The sequence below is a fragment of the Hoplias malabaricus genome, chromosome Y (assembly GCF_029633855.1).
Source record: "Hoplias malabaricus isolate fHopMal1 chromosome Y, fHopMal1.hap1, whole genome shotgun sequence".
In the NCBI taxonomy this organism is placed as follows: domain Eukaryota; kingdom Metazoa; phylum Chordata; class Actinopteri; order Characiformes; family Erythrinidae; genus Hoplias; species Hoplias malabaricus.
In genome coordinates, this window is record NC_089820.1 from 22,060,334 (window position 1) to 22,078,441 (window position 18,108).

An 18,108-nucleotide genomic window follows, 5' to 3' on the forward strand; every position below is an offset into this window, starting at 1 on the left:
TATATATAAAATTTGTTTGTTTATTTAATGTTTAAACATTACACGGATTGCAAATGTGTACAATTTAAAAAGTACCTTGCTCATGGCGTAATGTAATGCTTTGACCCAGATTAGTTGCTGAAGCTTTGTCATTGTTTTCTCCTGTGGTTAAATGTAAACTCTCCAGTGTTTTGAAATCATACAAACCATATGAGGACAACAAACACTGCAGTTCAGAATGCCAAATGCTAATAATCTGTATGAACATTAAGTCACTTTGCCTTTGACCTTGCCTGTGGGCTGCTACTATAATATCCATCGCATGGTCTTAATGTGTTGCTTTGTGGTCTGTCTTTTTGTTTTCCCGGTTAACAGGTTGCATGATTAACTGGATTGGATGCATGGTGTTTGCATGACCCCATTCAGCACCTGTGTGGGGGTGAGAGTGACCTGCTGTAGCCATGGCCCAAACTATGCAGCTTAATGGTAACACCACAGGTAAAGACACTGTGTTTCCTTTTTTAATTTCGTTGTTCTGCGTTTTGTTTTGGAGAACTAATATGAACCATTGTAACATTGGGGGCCATGTAGCAAAAATTAAGTTTTGTGGAGCTTTTTTACTAGGTTCCTCTCAGCTTTTAATTGTTATTGTCTTTTAATTTTAATTTTCAGTGACTTGTTTTGAGCGTTAAATAACCCAGGTTACTCACAGTAGTTTTTAGCGTGTCCAGAAAATGTCATAAGTAGACACTGCAGCTTTGAGTCTGAGGTGGATTTTCTCAGTACACTGTGAAATATGCAGCGGTAGCTGTGCCAGGCCCCACACTCGTACCTGCAGCTTCCTAACATTCCTCTTCATATTTATTCACCACTCAGATCTAATGAAGTAGGAAATGTTTATTTTAATGTTTGAGTGTTTCAATGTGCAGTACTCGGCATTTCTCATTTTTAGTACTTCAACTCCAATTTATGGAAATTTTATTAACAAAAAGATGTGTTTAAAAAAAATATTGTAACATTGTATTTTTGCATTTAGGCTCAAAGATTTACTGCAGCGTTTAACTTATTAACTAGGGCTTCACTCTGTATTGTTACAAAATTTGTCATAGCCAGTTCGTCCAACTTAACGTAGTTCAGGTATTTTAGCCGTCATAATCAGGACTAATCGTTGGAGCACGTCCACCAGGCAGAATCATGAGAAGTTACATTTAATTTATTATACACAGCCTGTGTTAACCAATTAAATTGTTGGTTAAATTGTGTGATTACATGAAAGAGTGAACGAAATCTTACGTTTGGTCGCATATCCTGTTTACGACATCTTGGGAGAGAAGAAACTAGTGTATTCATTTTATTTTACGAAGCGGCGCATTAGCATTATCTCCATTTAACGTGTAACCAATGGAAGTCCATAAAAGCATTGATGAGAAAATGCTAAAATGTTAAAAACACTCATAAGGGCTGTTGCTTAGCAGGGCTGTTTCAGTTAGCAGAGATATAAGAAGTCTAAATAGCTTTTCGTGTAGTATATAATAAAGCCACATTCTTGAACAGTTTGGCCCAACTATGATATTTGCACGATCCAGTTTAGGTCAGTGACTGGAGAAAGGGGATTTTAGCCTTGGCCAAACTCCATATGGCACAAACTCCACAGCTAGCTATGGCCAGGGAACTTGTGTTAGAAGAAGGTTGCCAAGTGGTGCCTCCGAGCAGTTTGAGGCCTCATTGATCAAGAACTGATGGAAGTTTTTCCCTGGGGGGAGGGCCAGCTCGTTTAGTTGCTACGTGGCTTTGTCAGTTGTTTGTTTTCTCCTTTTTGGGAAAAGTTGTTCCACTGAACAATAACGCTTTCAGGCCCACTCAAGGAATATTAACAAGAATTGTTATAAACTGTCTCCAGTCTCTAGTAAACATATCTCCATGTTTACTACATCATTTGAACATACCCTGTGTGCTAAATTTTGATGATTAATGGACCAATAGAAATGCTCCACAATTACTTGGAATTAAACCTTTTTACATTGTCTTCTACTGAAGGTTATTTTCTTCTCCTGCAAAGTTACTGTTTTTGGAGATACGTGTTTTTCGTTGGGCAGTGATGGTATTTGAATTTACCTTCTTTCAATTACACACCTGTCAGTTACATATATGTAAGTAGTGTTAAGGATTTTAGTAAATAGTTTTTGGGCGGCACGGTGGTGCGGCAGGTTAGTGTCGCGGTCACACAGCTCCAGGGACCTGGAGGTTGTGGGTTCGAGTCCCGCTCCGGGTGACACCAGGTGTTGGTGTGTTCTTCCTGTGTCCGCGTGGGTTTCCTCCGGGTGACTGTCTGTGAGGAGTGTGGTGTGTTCTCTCTGTGGTGTATTCCCGCTTTGTGCTCAATGATTCCAGGTATGCTCTGGACCCACTGTGACCCTGAATTGGAGAAGGGTTACAGATAATGGATGGATGGAGTAAATAGTTTTTCCTGTGCAGCAGTGGAAGGTTCTGGAGTGCTCTCTCCAGGTTGGAAGTGAGATCCTGCCTCAAGTGGAGGAGTTTAAATACCTCGGGGTCTTGTTCACGAGTGAGGGAAAGATGGAGCGTGAGATTGACAGGCGGATCGGTGCAGCGTCAGCAGAAAAGCAGGCTCGGTACCGTTCCGTTGTGGTGAAGAGAGAGCTGTGCAAAAAAGCAAAGCTCTCGATTTACCGTTCAATCTACGTCCCAACCCTCACCTATGGTCATGAGCTTTGGGTAGTGACCGAAAGAACGAGATCGCGGGTACAAGTGGCTGAAATGAGTTTTCTCCGCTGGGTGTCTGGACTCTCCCTTAGAGACAGGGTTAGGAGCTCGGACATCCAGGAGTGACTCGGAGTGGAGCCGCTGCTCCTCCACGTCGAGAGGAGCCAGTTGAGGTGGTTCGGCCATCTGGTTCGGATGCCTCCTGGACGCCTTCCTGGAGAGGTGTTCTGGGCATGTCCAACGGGGAGGAGGCCCCGGGGCAGACCAAGAACACGCTGGAGAGACTATATGTCTCGACTAGCTCCTCCGGGGGTATACCGAGGCGTTCTCAGGCCAGAGGCGGTGGCTGGGGAGAGGGAGTTCTGGGTTTCTTTGCTCCGACTGCTTCCCCCGCGACCCGGACCCGGATAAGCGGTGGATATAGGATGGATGGATGGATGGAGCAGTGGAAGGAGACTGGCCTGTCGAGAACTCAGTTCAGTTTTCATCATTTCACTAACCAATCAACTTCTTATTTCATTGTTGGCCTTTACTGCCTGCATTGTTTAATGTTTGTTATATCACAGCTTAACTTATATTGGTTGTTCACACTGATGCCTGTGATTTAATATAATAAAGCAAGGCCCAATCATTATTCTAGAGCAGTGTTTGCACTTGTCTCTTAAACATTTCCTGAACATTGTGGACTTTTACTGCCAGAATTTGTTTTATGGGTCATCAAGTCCAAGCAGAAAGAAGCACGACAATGACTCACACCTACCACTGAGTGACATGTATGAAAGGACGGATGTGGAAGTCTACTAAAACAAGTCTGCTTCAGTTACTGTTGCTATTGGCTGAAGTGATGCTAGTACTGGACGTGTTGCAATAAGGGTGGCAATATGGCCCAGGTCTCTTATATTATATTCAGGTCTCATGATATCTGTTTGTTTTTTGTATGCTCATTAATAAAATAAGACTGACATCAAAACAGCTGCTTGTTACTCAGGGTGCAACTATGATTTTCCTAACGGATTAATTATGTCGTTATAAACTGGTTGATCAGGAAAATAAAACTGCTTCTATTAGCCTATGTATTTCACTTGCACGAGTAGGATTCATCAGTTTTGCACAATGCTCTTTCAAACGTAAAACATGTACCCTAGTTCTCGGAATCATTTATTTAAAAACTTTAGAAACAATGAAGCAAATATTTATCATGATTAGTTATAACTGTACATGCTACTGGACAGTGTGCACTTAACAATAACCCGGTTGTGGGTGGCGTTAGTGTTATTTTTATCCTCTCAAAATTTTAGATGCTGTTGTTTGCGTTATAAAAGTACTTTTAATACTTGTTTTGCCCACCCCTGTGTTGCATGTGAGTTAGCTTAGACCTGGGGTTCTGGATATTCTCTGACTGTGCTTTGCTTTGTATTGCTTCCTGCATTCATGGCTTATTCTTAGAATTCCTCAACCACATTTGCATTGTTGTGTGCTGCTACCTGCTTGTTTGTTAGGCCTCGATCTGACGTGGATCCCTGGGGTAATTAAACTGCAGCGAACTGACGTGGTTTCCTTGGGCCGGGTCAGGAAATACCAGGCCAGTGTGAGAGAGGAAAAAAAAAAAAGAACCCCTGTTCACTTGCAGTGTTTGCATGCATATAAAAGTTGTGATTAGGTCCAGAGCCTCTGTGGTAATCAGCTACAGCGCTTGCTTTTCCAGCTCTCGTACCTAAATGGAGTATTATATTCATTGCTGTGTGGATTCAGAGGTGGGTGAATAGGAGCTGAATAAATGAATGGCCTTCTGTTTTGGGTCATGTTCAGGAGAAGTGATACTCTGTGGCCTGGCTGTGCTGTGCTCTTTAACTTACGGGAATAACGTGGGGATGACTCTTTCACATTTATTTCTGAATGTGTCATTTTTAATGCTTTAAGCAAATTTGGGCACAAGCTTGAGGCCTGACGTCATACTGAGAAGGTTGAAAAGCGTTTAAGGCTGTGGGTTTGTTTTTTCCACTGTAATGTAAAACCATTGTGTTTCTTACACCTTCATGTCTCTCAAACACCCATCAAATTTGTTTAAATGTTCTAGACACGTGATCTTTGTCACACGCATCATAGACTGTGTTCAAACGATGCAGGGTGGTGTTTGTTTTTTTTGCACAAGTGAACCTGTAGGACTAGTTGAACACAGATTTGTAGTTCAACACACGATGGCCTTTGGAAACATGACAGCATTTTTAACTCGGACATATATACATTGGTTCAGTATATTTTCAGTGGTGAAATCTGCATGTCTGGGTTGGGATACTAAGTTCAAGAGACCGCAGAAATCCTTTGCCATTAAAATGATGTGACCTGTACTGTTTGTTTTTCTCCTGCACTGTGCATTTGGGCAGTATCAAGGCCAAACATTCCTGTCTGTTTTATTTTCATTGCAAACACTTGGTAGGTTCCTCTAACCAAGGTGACTTAAATGCTCTCTGAAAAGAAATGCAGATTCCATTGTGTGACCCTGGATGTGAAAACACATCCCAGTGGGAGACATGGGATTTGGTTAGCCACAAAACTTCTGGAAACTCTGGTGCATACGAAGGTTGCAGACTTGAGAAGCAAAACAATGAAGTGCCCTTCATTTCTTAAATGTAGTTAACCAGACTTGAATACAACCAATACTCATGGAAAGGTAGAATGTAAAATACTTTATGGTAGGACCTAGTGGTGAGATACTAGAAAAGTATCTCAATACTTTTTCATTAAAAGTGGTACAATACCTCATATAATGAGTACCAGTACTTTTAATAATTATGATAAGAGCGGTATTTCCAATGAGTGCCACAGGGGGCAAGCGTGCGCCCACAGTGTTTTGTTTCCTCTCCTTCTCTTAATGATTTTGCTGCTAGATTTAGCGACTTTTCAGACCTTGTTGCAAGTTTTTTAAACAACAAAAAACATGACTAGCACCAGCAATTTTCTTTTTTCAAAACTTAGCTACTTTTATATAGAAAAGAATCATTGGTAGCACACCTCGTTAGAACACCAGGACTGAACATGAGAGGGAGAGACGGCTCTCTCCCTCTCCACGGCTTCTCGAGCTCCGGGACACGCCGGTCCCTCGACCCAGAATGAGCCGCGAATGTGTATAAAGTGCTGCCAAAGGCACGTTTATTTCCTTTTATTTTTAATTTATTCCTTTTTCTGAACTGAGATCACACGATTGAGGTATTCAGCTTTATTCAAACAGTGTACAAGTCTTTTGAATGTATGACACGGGGCCAAAGGCGCGATTGGACACAGAAATGGCGAAACGTCACGTGTGGCGTCACACTTAACAGATACCAGCGATTTTTGCCGACTGCCCTCAGATTGTAGAGAAAGTTTTGTCCTGACGTTTTAGGTTTGTGCAATGGTATGGTTTCAGTACCGGTATCAAGATATTCAGGCAAGTCATCATTTTGGTATCGTGACAACCCTAGTGGGACCTAGAGTTGAACAGCTGTGTTTATTGTTTGTGACCTGTTTAATGAACTGAGCTGTGGTTTATGCAATTTTCTTCTTGGCAACTGCAGTATCATTCTTAATTTTGTACTGAAGATACAGTGCACGGTTACTCATCCAGAGTGACTGAGAAATAAGGAAACCTGTGTGCCTACATAGTCCTGTACTTCCATTAATGTGTGTCAGTTTGTATTATAATGAGGTAGTGTCGCAGTCACACAGCTCCAGGGGCCTGGAGGTTGTGGGTTTGATTCGAGCTCCGGGTGACTGTCTGTGAGAAGTGTGGTATATTCTCCCTGTGTCTCCGTGGGTTTCCTCCGGGTGACTGTCTGTGAGGAGTGTGGCGTGTTCTCCCTGTGTCTGTGTGGGTTTCCTCCGGGTGACTGTCTGTGAGGAGTGTGGTGTGTTCTCACTGTGTCTGCGTGGGTTTCCTCCGGGTGACTGTCTGTGAGGAGTGTGGTGTGTTCTCCCCGTGTCCGCGTGGGTTTCCTCCGGGTGCTCCGGTTGCCTCCCACAGTCTCAAAACACACGTTGGTAGGTGGATTGGCAACTCGAATGTGAGTGTGTTGCCCTGTGAAGGACTGGCCCAATGATTCCAGGTAGGCTCTGGACCCACCGTGACCCTGAACTGTATAAGGGTTAGAGATAATGGATGGATGGATGGATGAATGTATTATAATGGATTCAATTATTCATGTGGTCTGATATGTGGACATGAAAAATTTTTTTACCTAAAATGTATATATAAAAATAATGAAATATAAAATTCAGCAGCAGGGATGCACATAAGTGCATACAGCAGACCACAGAGGTGTAAGTGCAAAATGCTAGGTTAAGAGTCTTTTATAATGTTCAGAATTTATGCACCCAAATGTTGAGGTGTTTTGTTTCAAGTCAAGCTTGTATTGCCTAATATTTCTGTAGCTGTAACTGAGAGATCTGCGATGTTGTATAATTGTCTAGTGTTCATTTCATGCCCTCACAACAAAAAAACACCACAGACTCTATCCAATAGATGGTGTCGTTTTTACAGGAACGCGCAAGTCTTGTTGTGTATGCACAGTTTTAGTCATGCACTTTGAAAAGTGATAGTAGAATATTAGCTTTCATTATTTGTTAACAACAAAAGAAGAATCAAACTTAAGACACGGACTCTGTCAGGTGTGATTGACCACATTTGGAGTAAGGTAAGGAACCGTGTAAGTTTATCCAGACCGTTACTTTAAGATAACCTTGGGTACTTTATGGAGCTGAGAACATGTTCCTCTCATGCCTAGCTGACAGCATCATATCTTATTGCGAGTACCTCTGGCTCCTCTTAGTCTCTGTCTGCTCTTCCCTCTGTGTGCTGTGCAAAGAAAAGTCAGGCAGTGCAGAGTGCCAAAGAGCAAGGCTGTCTGCGCAAGTCTATTTTGAGCTGTTTACTCTCCACTAATGTTGCTTTTGGAGAACAGTGAATGCGCTGGCAAGACGAGTTGCAAACCCAGAGCTGAATGAAAGCACAATCATGTCACTCTGTTTGAATCAGTCTTAGATAAACACTGAAAAGAGTTTCATTAATTATGTCGATAATCATTTACTAAGGAAAGATACAAATATTTTCACCCAAAATTTTATTTATTTCCTGACTCTGGTAAGATTTCTTGTTTTTAAAGTGAAGACTTGGACAGTGCTAATGTTGCTAACAGTAAATGAATGGTACTAGGTATTGAGATATTCCTTTAAGCGTAGCAAAGATATTGACCTACTCTTATATCCACCCACGTTTGGCAAAGTGTGACTTTGTTCATAAACAGCTCAATGGTCACACAGCCATACCTCTCTGTGTAGTGTTTGTGAATCCCCCCCCCCCCCCTCTCTGAAAACCTATTGGCTCATTTTGTTTCTTTACTTTTACCTCAGCCAATCATGTCCAAACAGAGTAATCCATTTGCATTTGAGAAAAGGACTACGACTTTACAGCTTGAGGCAACCTCTTCAGGGAACTTTGACAAAGACAAACAGCCATCTCTGGATTAAATTCAGGCAGAAAATCCTCGTTTTTTTTAATTGTAGGATTTCCTGGCATTTTTCAGAATCCAAAAAGCAGAGGTAGGTAGCAGTTAAAAATTAACCAGCCTGACACATGGTGTTCAGATTGTTCTTTACCGTGAGATTAGTGACCATGCTTTTTATACTCGTAGTCCTGGGGAGTGGAATTGCTCTGACAAATTGGTTCTCATGTCTTTGTCTTCGTTGTGGGAAGATGTAAACAGTTAAAGGTTTATGTCTGACAGTGGCTACTGCCTTGTGTAATTCAAGCCTGGACAGGGCGGTGGTGGATGTATTCTTGTCTCACCCACTTCTTTCATTGGCTCTCTCCATGGTTCTCCCTCAGTGTCACAGGCTTATGACCTCCTGGGTTTACAAACCGTGAGGTCAGAGCTCAGCTGCCTGGGGGCTCCGGCTTTCTCGTACCAGAGTGTCCCTTGTCACCCTTCGTGACTTGTCTATGTGTTGTCATTGTAGTTATACAAGCTTATATTTGTTGCTTTAAATGTAGTGTAATGAGGCTTTTGGACAAGTGTGAATGAGCATTTTCCAGAGGCATTACAAATAAGATGATTAACTTTGGCATATAAAGACTTGGACATTGTTTCTTAGTGCCTTTGATTCAAAGACATTGTCTGTTTACTTTTATTTGACTTATTTTCTCTTTCAGTAGTCTGTACTTGTCAGTGCAATAGAGGAACGTTAATGTCTTTAAGAGAATGTCTTCATTGTTTTTAGGGAGTAGAATGCACTTTAAAGAAACCTTTCAGCAGAAGCAGAGGCAGAAGGAACAGTGAAAGTGCTGTGTGATTGGTGGAGGTGGCCAGCCTATGACGAACTGAGTTGAGCTTGGCTAAGTTTACACCAATAGTGGAATTTTTCCCCTTATGGAGTGAAGGTTGAGAAAGTGCTCACTGTGTGAGGGAGTCTGTCTGCCTGCAGCTTGTTCTGGTTATTGCCTTCTGTTACAGCCTGAGAGCGAGGGTCTGCAGTAGGACTGCTGTTTTACTTGTGGTAAGTAGAGCTTGGAAAAACAAGGATTAGATAACCGGTAGACTTGGCTTCCTCTCATTCTTTCGCAGTTTTAAAGGGAAGTCTGTTAGTGAGCAGTCAAACACTTTTGTTTTTCGCTGTTTTTTTACTTTCTTTAAAGCAGAATGTACAAAGAGGTTGTGTTTTGGTGTTGTGCAAGTCATTCTTATTACCCTGTAGATGGTCTTTAAATGGTCTGGAATGTAGTTTGTATCCTGGAGGATTGATTAGTAAGTCAAAGCAGGAATTCGCTGTGTCTAGTGTGGAATTTGGCAACTGATATAAGCATTGTTGATGGATATTCCTGGGCTCCCAACTAAAGGAAAACAATTTATTTCTTTTCCTCCCTTACTTAAGACATGCCCTGTTTGCTGGAATTATTTCACCAGCTTGTGTTGTCAGAATTATTGTACCAGGAATTTAGTGCAGAGAAAACAATCCCACCCCCTGTTCACCCAGCCTTTGCCGATATTTAGAAACAGATGATGCCACTTTAGTCAGTGTTCATATCATCACCTGGCTGGCTTGGGATTTCTGGAAAAGGACAAATGCTAAATCAGACCAAAAGGCGAGCTCTAGTTTCTCTGTGACATTACAGTAATTTCAGTTGGTTTCCTCACAGTTTTGACCGATGCTTGTTGTCTTCCAGACACTGATGAAATACTTAACACGTTTGTACCCGCACAGCACAATTGGTGGTCTGTTACCACAGACTCAGTTATGTGTGGCATTTGTTGCAAAAGTTTGTGCACATGTCTGAGGTTTAATTAATAAATGTTAATGACAACTTTTTGAAAGAATATTGATCTGTTTTTATGCTTAAAGCAAACTGCATGAGAAGATTGCATTTATGGTTCCTTTTAGCGATAGCACTCATTATCTTTATTATGTTAAATTTAAAAAGAAATTAAGAATCAGTAACAGTTTTTATTAAAAAAAGATCGCTTTGTTCATTAATGAGCTTAATTTTGTTTTTAAATAATCCTCATTCTCCAGTTCTGATTCCTCCATTTGTCTCTCGCTCTGCAGAAAAAAATGAAGAGGACAAGGACTCTTTGGCCCCCTATTATTTGGAGACTCCTTATGGTTATCAGCTAGACCTGGACTTCCTCAAGTATGTGGACGACATAGAAAGGGGAAACACTATTAAGAAGTTGAATATTCAGAGGAAACCTAAAGTGGCCAGATGTGCGCCACCACCTCACAGTGGAGGTCAAACTGAGTGGACTTCTACTGACTCCCTGTCCTCCTCCAACAGTGATGAAAGCAAGCAGTCACCGGTCTACTTTACGACTCGGCGCCAGCTAGCCTCCTTGGGACATATTGCCCAAGTCCATGAGCCACCCCAGGCCTTTGTGAATGTTCTTGAGGCCAAGCAGCCGCTGCTGCCACCACCCTCGCCACGCCTGCCTCGCCATAACCCCCAGGTCGAGAAAACACTAATGGAGACTCGAAGGCGGCTGGAACAAGAACGGCTGCTTATGCAGCCACCAGCAAGTGAGCCACCTAGGAGGCGCCTGGCCAGCTTTGGGGGAATGGGCTCCAGCAGCTCCCTGTCGTCATACGGTGGTTCTTATGGGCCAAGCCAGCTTTCACCCAGTCCAAATAGTCTGCCACATAATGGACACCTGGTCAATGGCGAATACAATCTCTATGTAACCTCCTCCATGGGCAGCTCCATACGTCACAGCCCACTCAGCTCAGGCATGACCACACCGGTGACCAACATCAGCCCTGTGCACCTACAGAACATCCGAGACCAGATGGTGGTAGCTCTCAGACGACTTAAAGAGCTTGAAGAGCAGGTGAAGACCATCCCAATCCTTCAAGTCAAAATCTCAGTCTTGCAGGAAGAAAAGCGACAGCTGGTGTCACAGTTGAAGAACCCAAAACTTGCTGGCCAGGGTCAACCTGGAGGCTTTAGGAAACGGTCATACAGTGTAGGCAGTGCTGACCAGTATGAGCCTGTGGCCCAGCTTCAAGCAGGCTCAGAGTTGCACATTGACGAATCAGAGAACGTGGAACAGAGTTCTCAAAGGCTACAGGAGTTTCGGCAGCTGACTGCTGAGGTGCAGGCTTTGGAGAAGAAGATCCAGGACAGCAGCGAGGAGCCGGCACGGGTTTCAAACCAAATACAAAACAGCACAAACCAAAATAACTTGCAAAGGCATTGGACTTGTGAAAGCAAATCTATTGCTGTTGGTGCAGATGAGAATATGAACGATGTAGTAATCTACAGGAGGTCAGCAGGTTGGAGCAAGGACGTTGCTATAGGGACCGAGCATGAGGTGAGGACCACAGGAGTTGGTGTAACCGAGGCCATGCTGGGCATGACTACAGAGGCTGAGACTGAAATTGAGTTGCAGCATCAGACCATCGAAGCCTTAAAGGAGAAAATTTACAGACTGGAGGTACAGCTAAAAGAGACCACCCATGAGATGGAGATGGGCAAGCTCAAGCTAGAGCTGCAGGTGGCTGGCTCAAGGAAGAAAGCAGACAAGGGCTCCATGGCAAGGCCTGAGATGTACAGCACTTCAGTGGAGGCCAAAGTACCCACACACAGCCAAGGGGTGGGGAACCATGCCGAATATAGTGACGTAAGCACGAGTCACGTCCAACAAACACACACTGTAGGCGTCTCTTGTGTTCCAGATATGAGGCATGTACCTGTGGGCCCAGAGTTGCCAATGGAGAGGTGGGTTGTACAAGAACGTGTGGAGGTTCAAGATCAGTGTGTTGGAAAACGGGTAATATTGTGCCACAAGAAAGTTGGAGTGGAAATAAGTATGTGTGAGATGGGAGTCAACACTGAGTTGACAGTGGAAAGTTTAGGACTTTGCAAAGCAGAACCTGAACAAGTGAAGGAATTCAGGTCCATTGGATGTGGAGATTGCTCTGTGGATGTACTAATTAGTCCCATTAAGGAGCTGTTATCCCAGAGCACAGAAACTGACGTGGTGAGTAAAATGGACTCGGCTGTGATGGTTTTGCCCACAATGCTTTCTCAGCACACAAACACAGAAATGAAGACTTCAAGTAAGTTTACCAACACAGAGAGTGCCATCCTCATTGATTCCTGCATCAACACTCAACCCAACTTGAAAGACAAGCAAACCAGCACCATACCCTTAGAGACTAGAACAGTTGCTGTTGGTGAAGGTCTTGTAAAAGACATCCAGGCCACAGTAAAAACCCGTTCCATTGCAGTGGGTACCACAGCTTCGGAGGACACTACAGAGAAGACGACTCCTTCTAAAACCAAAGATCATGGGGTTGGACACACAAATATACATGAGAACTATTTGGTGGGTCTCAAGACACGGAATATAGCATGTGGCCCCACTCAACCCCTTAACCAAGCGCAAGAGAAGAGTATGACAGCCAAACAGATGGTAAAATCTGAAGATTTACAAATGCAGGCCAAGGCTGGAAGTGGCGTTAGCTTAGACCACTACATAGAGAGAGTGCAGAAACTCCTACAGGAGCAGCAGATGTTGCTTGCTGAGAACTACAGTGAGTTGGCAGATGCCTTTGGCCCACCCCAGCAGTCCCAGTTCAGTAACATCAACAGTGAGCTGGTGACCACTCTATCGTCCATCAACTCTGTAATGAAGTATGGTAGTGTCGAAGAGCTTAACAACCTGGATCTCCGGAATCTACAAACAGACTCTGGAAATGTCAGAAAAGGTAAGAAATATAATGAATAAATGAATGTTACATTTCTTATAGATTCAAAACAGATTAGGGCTGCACAATAAATTAATATCAATATATATCACAATATGAAGCGTTTCGATAACAATTATTTAATTTTTAAATTTTGATATACATTACTTACAAAATCAGTCACTGTTCAGCGCACTCAATTTAAAATGTTACTTAAAAATATTAACATTTACAATAGGTTTATGTTTGATGGTGATGTCATGTTTTGTTAGTGGATTTATACTGTTCATATCGATATCGGAATTATATTGTATCAACCAGAATTAAGAAATATATCATGATATATATTTTAGCCATATCGTCCAGCCCTGAAAATGGATACTGGTGTAAATTGTTTCATGTGTATACAGTGATACGACTGTCATCACAATAGCCCAATGTGTGGCTGTGATCCATGTGCTATTTTTACCTTCTGGATCCTGGTTCTTGCTGGGCATGGGGAGGAACCAAAAGTTGAACATGAGGTTCATCCTTTGTTCAATGAGGCTTGATGGGATCTGACAGGCCAAAGTTATCTCTGACCCTGAAAAATGCATTGGGCTTTGGCTATAAACCAACAATGAGCTCATCTCTTTTAGGAGGCAACAGCTTGTATTAAATGGCTAGTTGTTGTTTGTGCTAATGCTGATTCATAGCTCTTCACTATTATGTAACATCAACAGTAGCATTGTGCAGAGATGAGCATGGAGAGAAGATTAATCTATTTTTTCTGATTTAAATAATTGTATACATTAGCAGGGGTGTGGTGTGTACATGCTTAGATATGAGGTGTTTATCACTGAGAGGATTTGCACGATTAAAACACATGTTTATCTAATTTAGAAGATCATTTTAAAAAGTTTCTTTTGTTTTTACGCCTGAACAAATTCTAATTAATGTCAGCCTTACTCTGTCAATTAGATCTTCACGGATAAGTAGAGCGTTATCTACTTCAGTGCTCCATAATATAAGCGTTAGTATGACACAGTGTCTCATTGTCTACATCACTATATGCTAATCTAATTTGACTGTTTGTGAAATGGGTTAAATGCTGTAATTGAGGGTCAGCATTCCTTTGTGGCTCTCGCAAGCCTCACAGTTAGTCCTTTCTTTAGATACACCACCCTTTTGGCCCCAATTCACAAAGCTATGAATAGCCACCACTTGGGTTGTTGGAGTGTAAAGCAAAAATGAGAACGTTTTATTGTGAATATCAAATACTTTGTGTGGTTGGTTATTCGAGCTTGCTGCCAAGACTTAAGAGTTTCCATCTTTGCTGCAGACTGATTTGGCCCGAGATTAGTGAAAGGATCTGGTCAGGTATTTTCGAGATCAGACACACACTCAGAAATGTTTGCTTTAGCTGCTCTTGCTTTATAAAAAGCCTTCTTTAAAGTCGATAGGCTGTAACTACATTATATCCGGCTTATGCGTGGAACAGGTGAAAGGTTTCTTTTAATGAATGACATTAAACTTAAGAATATTCTTTTTAGAGCCGTTTAAAATATGCAGAATATTTGGTGTCAAGCAGCGTAAACAAACTACAAATCTTGCTCCAAAGAATTCAAGATGGCACACTTTTGAAGAGGGTATTTGTCATAATACAGAGCTAGACCTTTATCTATAGATGATGTCATATGTTATTAAAAATGTCTCTAAATATAATGACAGTGATTGTTTGTGTTATTCCAAGAATAGCATTCCCTTCAAGTGCCTGCCTGTAATTCCAAGGATATTCTTTTCGGAGGCAAGGCAATCGCATTTTCTTATGTCAGTGTAAAAAACACTTACTACAAAAACATACATCAACAGTAATTATGCAGGGGAATGTGAATACATGTCTCCCGCCGGCACTGAAAGCGTTTATTATGGTTTAGTGTAAATGTTTTTGCCGGTCTTGTAATAAGGTGTGATTCATGTGCAATTCATGCTGTAAATTCATGATGGAAAATAAATGATTTAGTTTTAACTATAATGTAATGGAATTTTTATTATTTATTTTGTTTTACAATTTAACCTTTAGACTAAATAGCGTGTTTATTAATTGGGGAAATATCAACATTTATAGTACGCTGTAGAACTTCCAGTGCTATTAGCTTTTATTCAACGCTGCTTACTCACCACCTCTTATCAGATTCACAGATTGCAAGCTCTCAGATTCTACATACGAAGACGGAGGTCACATACACAGAAAGCCAGCGTGCTGATGACACCGTGACCCAGAAGCAGATTGCAGCTGTACAGAAGAGCCGCATGGACCAACAGATGTCCACTGCTCTACATGGTGAGCAGTTGTTTAGCTGTAGCAATGTCCAGATCTTTTTTAATTATTTTTTTAAATATCAGTATTGGAGTCAAGAGACTTGTGCTCTGTTAACCGCCATGTTTTAGAGGTTACGTAAACAGACACTGTCCACAACTCGCAACAGACGGATAACAAACTGTCGAAATGTTTATTATAAAACGGAGAAAGAAAACCGTCCTAACGTCTGATGTAATATCCGCAGTGTCAGTGTTTTGACTGTGGTAAATCCAGTCTCCTTTCACAACACAGTCATAGTCATAAGTTATAAAGCCACAAAGTCATAGCCATAGGTTAAATTTAAGTGATAACAGCACGTTCAAAACAAAATAACCAGACGTCAACAGTAGCAGGTTCAAGATGCAATATAATGGTAACAAAGTAGATCATTTAAGAGTGTGAAACGTATGTTTAACGTTTAAATACGCTCGCTTTTTAAATGATTTTTGCAAATTATACTTTCTTAATTGTGCTACTTATCAGCTGCTGGCATTACTTCTGTTACAATAATGTCTATTTTAGAGACCCAGCTCAGAAGCCTAGCATTTGTGTCTGTCTTTGGGAGAACAAGCAACAGATTAGTGCTGCAGGCCACAGTGCCTTGTTCTCACCTGTCAAAATAAAGGAAATGTGGCTAATGACTGCTTTGGCCAAGTATCTACGCAGACAGGAGGAGAGAGGCAGGCTGAGGCTACATGTGTAAGGCATGTTCTGGCAGTTCACAGAACTGTTCTTTTTTCGTTCTCTGTGGAGAGAGGCGGAGGTCCTCTTTGGTATTTGGCAGCACAGAGCCTGTAGTTAAAATGTTTGGGATAGCTCTGGGTTTTGTACCAGTTTCGGTGCCTTGCAGAAATGGGCGTTTTTTTGTTTTTTAAATAATTTTGTAGGTTTATTATCTTTTTATAAATGTTATTTAACAATTCTTAAAGAAATTTATCTTAAACAAATGTTTCTTTTAATGTGAAGAATGGAAATTTCCCAAAGCAGTGTGTTAAATAAGAAAGCAACTTGGCACGGTACAGCTTATGGTCTTGATTAGTGGTTATTGGCCAGTGGAAATGTTGAGGAAACGTGCTCATTTCCTTGCAATGCCAGTAAAATGTGCATGGTTCCCTTTGCATGCCAAGCAAGATTGTCAAGTGTTGACAGCTGGTTCCTATCAGATGCTGGTATCAGATTATTGGTGTGTTTCTCTGCAGTTCAGCAGTCAGTGTGTTTGTGTGTGCTCCACCTTGTGGCTCACCCACAGCTGTTTCAGAATCATACATGATGTCTAATGGACTGATTGGATTGAAACAAAGTATTACCTGTGAACAAATATCAGTATTTGCAGATATTTGCTTTAATATTAATAAAAAATAATAATGAGGAATTGGACAGTTCATTAGATTTGATTGTGTTTCTGTGTTACTAGGCATCTGGTCTTTATCATTTTGACTCTATGTTTAAAGGCAGATATGTTTGGGAATCTGCCATTGGCACAGATTTCATGCATCTCTAACTTTTGTAGTTTTGATCGTATTAATATGTTTACTTTGAGTTTATTCATCTTATTCCTCTCGTTAGGTGGTCAGAGCACTCTGAAATCCATCATGAAGAAGAAAGATGGACGCCAGGGGACCAATGGTACCAAAAAGAACCTGCAGTTTGTTGGTGTAAATGGAGGGTAGGTGCTCAGTTCATACTGTATCATTTAACTTGGTGATGTACAATACTATAAGTGATAACATACATAATTGTTAGTTTAGTCAGGTATTAATGTCCTAAAGTAATCTTGTGAAACACAAATCCTGCTTTCTCACAGCCGTAATAAATATATACTGCAGCCCAGGTGTTAACAGCTGTCCCCAAAGACGATATATCTCACAAAAATGACCTCATTGCATTGGCTTCCAGTCTCTTTTAGGATAGATATTAAAGTATATCTTCAGTTTTAAATATTTGATGAGTTGGATCACTTGTAGAACTCACAATGCAATAAAAGCTTCATTCAATACCATAATACAATTTTTTGACATTAAACGGCCAGTGTAATGTTTTTGACATGTTCATACATTATATGTTGAAGTTATTACATTTTATATTTTATTGGAACTCAATTTGTAATGTAATGGATAGCACTTAAATTAATATATTAACTACATAATAGTTTTTTTTTTCTTTTTTCATTATCAGAAATGTAATAAAAAGCTCTTTGTAACATAATGCATGGTTATTACAATAAGGTGCTACATCACCACATCCATCACAGCAGACCTGAGGAATGTGCTTCTTGTTTTAGTTTAAAATGTCATACATTTCAAGCATCATCCCACAGCAAAATCCGTAATGCTCCCTGTGTGCGTTATTTTTAATTACACAGATACCAATCCTGTACAATAACAAATAACAGAATTTGAAAATACAAGTTTGGCTCCTCGTAACATCTGCCAGTGTGGCTATAAAGATATGTGAATGGTGTGATCTGTAGCAACCAATATTTTTCATCCTCTTCACTTTCTGTTATCTTCACTTTCCATGCCATCTGCTGTTGTCCCAGGTATGAGACGACCTCGAGTGATGACTCCAGCTCTGAGGAGAGCAGTTCTTCAGGCTCAGAAGAGGAGGAGGAGGAGGAGGAAGATGAGAAGGAAAGGACAGGGAGTGGAAAGGAGAAGATGAAAAAGGAGTTCAGTGATGAAGGAGCAGTGGATGTGGAGAGGGATAAGGATGATTCTGGTCAGAACATGCAGGAAACAAGAGAAAGGTACTATAAAGGGTTAAGTTTAAACTGTGAGATCCAGGGGCGGCACAGTGGTGTCGCAGTCACACAGCTCCAGATTCCCGCTCCGGGTGACTGTCTGTGAGGAGTT

The 18,108-nt window shown here is 41.3% G+C and overlaps 1 protein-coding gene across 1 annotated transcript in view; it reads left to right on the top strand.

The window, feature by feature from the left end:
• Positions 1 to 18,108, top strand: part of LOC136678371 (KN motif and ankyrin repeat domain-containing protein 1-like) — a 59,995-nt gene that overhangs the window by 34,965 nt on the left and 6,922 nt on the right. Inside the window, exons 2-6 of the mRNA XM_066656414.1 lie at positions 355 to 477; positions 10,279 to 12,936; positions 15,089 to 15,238; positions 16,823 to 16,922; positions 17,796 to 18,002. Coding sequence (XP_066512511.1) covers positions 441 to 477; positions 10,279 to 12,936; positions 15,089 to 15,238; positions 16,823 to 16,922; positions 17,796 to 18,002 — 3,152 coding nt within the window. The 5' untranslated portion in view covers positions 355 to 440. The remainder of the gene's footprint in view (positions 1 to 354; positions 478 to 10,278; positions 12,937 to 15,088; positions 15,239 to 16,822; positions 16,923 to 17,795; positions 18,003 to 18,108) is intronic.